The sequence below is a fragment of the Humulus lupulus genome, chromosome 1 (assembly GCF_963169125.1).
Source record: "Humulus lupulus chromosome 1, drHumLupu1.1, whole genome shotgun sequence".
Lineage (NCBI taxonomy): Eukaryota > Viridiplantae > Streptophyta > Magnoliopsida > Rosales > Cannabaceae > Humulus > Humulus lupulus.
Window position 1 is genome coordinate 75,550,696 of NC_084793.1, and position 7,875 is coordinate 75,558,570.

Below are 7,875 nucleotides of genomic sequence, written 5' to 3' on the forward strand. Positions count from 1 at the left end.
CCAGCCGCCATTTTACCTATTCAATTTGCTACAAATACTCTTTTAAAGCCACACATACTCACATTCAACAATATGTAGTCAAAGTCCTTACTAGTTTTTCTACATAGTCTCCCATGCTTACACTCAAGTGTTTTCAAATTCAAAACACTCCAACAAGCTTCAACTATCATCTACTTAGTTAATTATTTATGCCTAGAGTGACATCTAGTTCTTTAAGTTCAAAATGAGTAAAATTGTAGCCTATTTCTATGCTCTACACGCCTATGACTCTCTTGGTCTCCAACCAAGTAAAACTTGACTCCTCACATTAAGCTTTCCATGCCACCTTATTAAACCATTTTTGGAAAAATTCAAATAGCTTAATCTATACATAGTTTCGGCCAAGCCTAATAATTCAAATGATTGGGAATTAAACTAATGTCACATGTACACTATATCTATCACCAAATAACATTTGTACATATTTTATAACTATATACTAATTTAACCATAAACTTCTATTCTCCATAAAATAAATAACCTCCATAAATATTTAATCATAATAATTATAAATACCCAAATTATAATTATTTACTAAGTCATAAAATCATATCTTAAAATAAATAATAAATCGTAAAGCAATCTTTTTAAATTCCACCACTCAAGTTATAACTGTAAACTAATAAAACTACTCCAAGGTCATAATTAATGAACTAATAAGAAAATAATAACTTTGGTTATTATAGTAACACATCCCTGATTCCAGGATTGTGTTCCAACAACTTTCTTTTAATTATTATTTAATCATTATTATTCAAAAATATCTAAACCTGAAAACATATCTTATCAAATTAATTAAAAAATAAATATCATTTCAAATTTAAATCCAATTTGAATTACCATAAATATATTTTCACATTATTTAAATGCCATTTTCGAAAATGCCAATTTTATTTAAAAATTAATAATTTTGAAAAATTATATTAATTAATTTATTAACTTTGAAAATGAATATATTAATTAATTAATTTGTCTCAATTACGTATTTGACCTTAAAGAACAAATTTCTTACAAATATGTCATTTTCTTGATTTTTCCCAATTTCAATTCTTACCATGAATAATGTTGATAGAGTCATCCGGAGACTTATGGATCTATAATTTCAAGCTCCAATAAATTTTGATTATTAATTAAAACTCTTTAATATAATAACTTTAATTTATTAATTTCAATATTATTCCACTAAAAATATGAGACTGCACTCTTGTAATTATAGAAATTTATTTAGTGAGTATTTTTAAGTATAAAAAGTTGCCATCAATTTAATCACTACATCCAATCCAATCCTCTATTAATGATTCATAATTAAAGTATGAATTAATTACATTTTAACCTCTTTAATTATATATTGTTTCCTTACGTACCATTAACTTTTCTAGTGAAGGTTAATTCATAAGCCGATTTATGAATTTGAACTCAATAACCTTGCAGTTCCAAAATTCAACCCTTAAGAGAACCATTATTTAATTCCTCTTGGAATGTATAGATTCCATATTTGTATATTTTGTCCCCAGCCATTTACATCAATGAGTTCCCAAAACAAGTTTTCAGCCTAATCATTTTGACAAACGAGTGAATCAAATAACTCGTATGGCATAAATAGAAGTTCATAATAACTTCAAGATTAAGATCAATTTGTATATAATCACCTTATTGATATGTTAAATTAATACTTATGAAGTAAACAATATTTTTAAGTATTAATAACATATCGGTCATGTTCATGTATAACCACTTTATTCAAAATACCTCCACTAAGATACCATACTACATCAATAATTCAGATCTGGATTACATGTATTTACAATACTATTGAACCTTACTTACAGTATTTAATCTGAAGATTCCATATAACTTTGTTTTACTGCAAACTATTTAAATATGTTCCCTTCAATCTTAATCCTCTCGTACCAATACAAGATTGTAGTCACAATAAATGAATTTGAGAATTTTCAGATATTCGTATAATATCATTTTATCAATAATAATAAACAATCAATATATGCTAAAATATTCATTTCAATTATTTATTTCATAAAACATTGTTCAATACATATGCTTTAAAGGGCACTAATCCCAATAGGGGTGTGATTCAGATATTGAAATAATGAAAGTGAAGGCTAGGGTTATGTCACTTTTTTTAATTAATGTGATAATATCCCTTTAATTAAGTGATTTTATTGAATTACCTAAAATAAATTAATATTGATTAAAAATAAGAAATGTAAGCTATAGGAATAAGTTTTAAAATTATCAGTTCTGAAAAGACTTTCTTGATACCTTAGCATCGCCTAGGTTTTTTTTTCATTTTCTCTCTTCTCTCGATTGTTGGGTTGTTGCCAGCCTTTGGTCGTGCATCTGGGCGCCCCTGGCCGAGAGGATTGTGGTTAGAGGATGGTTCATGGCTATGTGTCTTGTTTCGACAAGAGAAGTATTGTTTCTTCACAATGGGTGCTTTGTTCAAGGGGAGGCTAGTCTTGTTTCATAGGCATCGTTGTGTGTCTTGCAGTGGGGCCTCGTTGTTGGCGCCATCCATGGTGGTTGGTTCTAGTTTCGGTTTTAGTAGGGATGCGGATCTGTGTGCGAGGTTGGGAGGTCAGATTTATTTTGGTCTTGATTTGAGTTTTGCTGGTTGGCCTCGGTTGGTTGGCAGGGTGGTGATGGCGATGGATACGGGTGCGATGATTCAGGTAGGGTGCGATGGTGTTTTCCTTATTGGAGTTCGGTCGTGGCTTCAAGGGTTAGGGGTTCTCTGTGTTGGTTTTGTTGTTTATTTGGCCACATTAGTTTTTATTTTGTTATGTTTGTTAATAAGATCCTCGATTGTGCGTGGTTGTAAACCATTTTAATGGTATTGTTTGTACCTACTGTCTTTGATGGTATATCGGTTTTCTCACTTTGTCAAGTAGGTCCTTGTCACTTTGTACTCCATAGAACTAAGTAGCCAATTCATTGGCAAAAGCTTCACTTTCGAGATGCCTAACATCCAAGATGAGTCCCGTGTTCTTGTCATTGGATGTGATTAGTGATTGTAAAACCTTTTAGGTAGTTGAAAGTTGGAAAAATTACACCTAGCACTGTAAAAAAAAAAATTAATACAGAATTTTACAAAAATTACAAAAATACAGATAACAGTTTGTTACGTTTCTGTAATCGCCTGTTACAATCTTCTATTTGGTCTGTACATGTTGTTTACAAAATTGTAACATATGGTTACAAACTTGTTAATTTTAATTACAAATTTGTAAACTTTATTTACAAAAAAATTCTATTGTTATAAATTTGTAAACTTTGTTTACAAAAAAAAACTCCGTATTTACGATTATGACACTCTTTACATATTCCGTATTTTTAGTTTTTTTTTTAAAACCTTAGGTATTTTTGTGAATTTCACTTGAAAGTTTGTCTCTTTAATCTATTGATTTCCATTTAAAAAAAAATATATGAGTGTTAAAATATTTATAAAATGTTATTATAGTGTTGTATCTTTGACTGTAACCTGTCACCAATTCACATAGTGTTTTTTTGTACTCTATTCAGTGCATTGAATACTTTCTAATTGTATGTTCCTACTGTTTTAATTTGACTTTGAATTTTAATTTTTCCGGCCATGTAAAATAAATGGTAACGGAATCATATCATAGGTTTTACTTTTGATTTTTAGAATCTGTTCAGTATAAAATGGTTTGGTCATCCACATCATTTAAAATCAAGTTCCCCATCGAATGGATCAAAGATGTTTTTTAATCCAATCCTACACCACTATTGATAACTACCTCTACTGTTATTTTATTCACTTGATCAGTAAGACATAACAACACAGGCCCTGCAAAACTGTATTTTTCAATTGTATGCAAGGGAATAAAATGAATACATATATACATATATTTATAGCTCTTTATGTTCCAGAGACGAAGAAGACGATCTTTCAATAGATATAGACATGTATAAACTAGTGCATGTGGGTACATAATTTATAGCACTTGAACCCAACTTCTCTTAACATCAATATTGAATGTACTGTGTATACATAGTCTTAACACTAATTGGTTAATTCCAGTATAAAATCAAGTTTGAGGAGGAACAAACATTTAGAGATGAAAATGACAAGTAATAATTAGTGCGCATTTATTTTATTATAGTGAAGACACTAGATTCTCCACGTAGTGAAGTTTGTAAGCAATGAATATCTGGGATTTTTTTTTCTCCTTACAAGATTCATCAACATACAAAATCATTTTGGCATTCAGAAACACTGCTTCGTGTTCTTCTTGCCTTAGATTCATCGAGATAGTTCTGATAAATGTAAGAGGCGAAACCCCAAATTGCCATGAGCATAGCAACTACCATAACACCATTCATCTTGTCATGAAAAATTATAACAGAAGCAATTGGGGTGACAGCCAAAGAGAGAGTGCTAATTACATTAGAGAAGAGAGAAGATACCACAAATATCAGTCCCACAACACCAACTGAGCAAACTTGCCAAGCCACAGCTGTCCAGACCAAAGTCATCACATAAGCAAATCCTCCTTTACCAAAACCCTGCATTTCTCCACGCAAAGTCTTCCACTCTCCACTCGCAAAAAGACCAATGAGCGCAGCACCAGTGGCCACCAATGAAGTATAGATTTGCATTTCCAGTACCACAGAGAAGGTTTCCCTTTTCAGAACCTTTTGGAATGAAAGTTGCATAAGAGAAAGTAAAAGAGAGTATATTGCAGAAGCTGAAAGTGTGCAGATGAAACCGATTATGTACTTTGACCTTGAAACTCCTGCCGGTCCACCAGAGTCATCATTGACAGCAATGAGAGCTGCAGATAGTGATAGGACCACCACGGAGTTAAGAATCAAGGCAGTGAACTTCTGAGAATTGAAGAAGTATGAGAACACCGCGTTGGAAGCTAATTGGGTTGCACAAATAAGGGAGTAAGTAGAGGCTGAGAGATACAAGAGTCCAATGGAATACAACATATTGTCACCTGCTATAAGCACTCCAAGAAAGAAGTAAATTGAGGCAAGTACTTTAATGGAAGGTGCAGTAAAAGTGGCTGAAGGATATTGGGATGAAGAAGAAGAAAGGAGAACAAATGGGATAAAGAGGAGTGGGAAGGCTGCCGTTTGGACAAAAGTAGCCATCCATTTACTATTACCACCCTGGTCATAGTAAAATCGTCCAAGTAAAACAGCAGCTGCCTGACCAACCAGAAGGAATATTATGTTGAGTGCCACCAAAAACCACCATTGCCATCGCTTAAGTTGAGCAAATTGTAATTGTGGCGGTGAAGGTTTCTCTCTCGATAAGACTGGCTCTTGATTATCTGTATTGAATATATAACATGCATAGAATTCAGTGAATTTGTTATACAAAGAAAAGAATAAAAGGTTAAGGTGCGTAAGGATGCTTATAGTCAATATAGATAATCAGTTACAGAAACAGAAAAAGGATATACATCCAATCTCACACTAGCATAAAATTGTTTACTGCTTTCAAGTTCTAATTAACCACAAAAGCTACAGGACCCCATAATCACAAATTTGAACCTGTATATCTATACATACACAGATATAAATATAATATAAATATATATCAATAAGATATAAAACTAAGATGGAAGAGCATAAAATGCAAGAAAGACTAAACTCGTTGTTAAGTATTGGTCAAATGCTCAAGGTCAAGTCGGCTATTATTGGACATCATAACTGAATCTTTAAATTCAGTTATGACAGGTGGTACTCGGGTCTTAAAGGTTAAGTCAGTTGCTTACCTCTCAAGTGTACATATAAGGCTCCTAATCTATCACTTTTATTCATTCTATTCTTTTATGTACTGAGATATACAGAATAAGAAATAAGTGAGCTTTGAGAGAACTTGTATCACTGTAAAGAGAGATTATTGGAGCAAGACTCCATTGATGTACAGAATTGAGAACTCAAATTAATAAAGAGATTTCATAGCCCTTGTGGCTGGTTTGGCCGTGGAGTAGAGTGGTGTCTAGCCAACATTCACTTGAACCACGTATGTGCATTGTGTTCTTTATGTTTTCATTCTGTTTTTGGTATTGATTCCTTTATTAAAACCAGTTTCTGTTTTATGCTTGATAATTGATATTTGATCAATTGTTTTCTGGTTTTGTTTTGTTGTTTTGTTCTTGTTTTGAGGTTGTGGTTACAACACTCATTATATTTTAAACAGGAATATTGCCTGCGTGCTTAAAGAAAACTAAGAAACAGAGTGTACTGATTATTGTGCTCCAAAACTAATAAAATATCAATAGACTTGCTTTTGCAGCTAAAAAGGGAAGGGTGAAAAACGTAATTGATTTGTCTTGTTCAAACTATTTAGGCTCGCGTTCATCAAAATAGCGAAAAGTTCAACACCACTTACAAAATCTCAATGACATAAACACCAAAATCATAGATTTAATGACAGACATACCAAATTATTATACAGGTCCAACTCATCTATAAATATACGTATACATACACACGCATAAATGGGTTTCATGTACAGAAAATAAAGAAGAGAAAAAAGAGAGTATCAGAGAACCTGGCATGTTGTTGTAGGTGTGTGGAGCAATGGAGTGCTGAGAAAAGGAGGCAGGTGCAGCAATGGAGTATTGGGAAAAGAAACAGCCAGCTTCACTTATAAGAAAATGAGGCCATCAATGCCTAAGGCCCCAAATATAGGGGCCCATTTGAGGTATCTATTCGCATCACGTTAATACTAAGAAATTATAGTCTATTCTATAGTGAGACTATAGTCAGCCACCCTAAAAAAAAACATAAGCTATAGTCAGCGCACAATAGACAGATCATTTCGTCAAATAAATCCCTTCTAATAGTGTAGTTTCTCTCTCTTTCTTTCATTCTAAATAGATCATTTCTTTCGAGGAGACTCTCTTACACTCTCTTTTCTTTTTATTTTGTACTCTTTTTTTAATTGGGTAACATGGGTAATTATTTAAATTGTTTTTAAATATAATTACAATATACTCTTATGGAATTAATTCCTACCAAATCACTAAAGAAGAAAAGTAGAATTGATATATAGAATAAAGTATTGGTATATTTCTCTATATTTTACACAAGACTGAGTACATTTTTTATATACAAGAGAGACTAAGTGGGGTCTATGTACACCCTCAAACATAACAGAATAATAAAACTAATTATATACAAAAACACTAATTAATTAGTCTTAACACCCCCCACAAGATCATCGATCTAGGAAGGACGGTGAGCTTGGATCGTAAAGATAGAAAGTGTTGTGCAGCAAGAGGTTTAGTGAGGGCATCTGCAAGTTGCTCAGCTGAAGGCGTATGACAAATAACTAGAGAGTGATCAACAACCTTTTCTCGCACAAAGTGAAATTCAAGCTCAATATGCTTGGTTCGAGAGTGAAAGACAAGGTTGGAGCTGAGATAAGTGGCGCCAAGATTGTTACAGAGAAGAACCGGGGCTAAAGACAAAGGATAATGCAGATCCTGAAACAGAGAGCGAAGCCATAACAATTCAGCAGTTCTGTTGGCGAGACTACAGTATTTAGATTCGGTGCTAGAGCGAGAAACTACTCGTTGTTTGCTCGAAGACCAAGAAATAAGATTAACTCCATGAAAGATACAGAAGACGTTGGTACTTCTACGATCATCGGGGCAAGAAGCCCAATCCGCATCACTGTAACACAGCAAAGTAGGATCAGTGGAGGGTTGATAGAACAAACCGGTCAATGGAACCAGCCAAATAGCGAAGGATGCGTTTAACGGCTTGCCAATGAGAGTCTGTGGGAGAGTGCATAAATTGACAGGCCTTATTCACACTAAAGGCAATGTCAGG

General features: G+C 33.1%; 1 protein-coding gene across 1 annotated transcript; it reads right to left on the bottom strand.

Annotated features, from left to right (window-relative positions):
- Positions 1–4,143: 4,143 nt before the first annotated feature.
- On the bottom strand, positions 4,144–6,715 carry LOC133806665 (probable purine permease 11). Its single transcript, XM_062244776.1, has 2 exons — positions 6,590–6,715; positions 4,144–5,360 (listed from the first exon to the last, which is right to left on the bottom strand). Exons 1-2 carry the CDS (start codon positions 6,594–6,596, stop codon positions 4,261–4,263), a joined length of 1,107 nt encoding a protein of 368 aa, XP_062100760.1. The 5' UTR covers positions 6,597–6,715; the 3' UTR covers positions 4,144–4,260.
- Between the last annotated feature and the right edge of the window lie 1,160 nt (positions 6,716–7,875).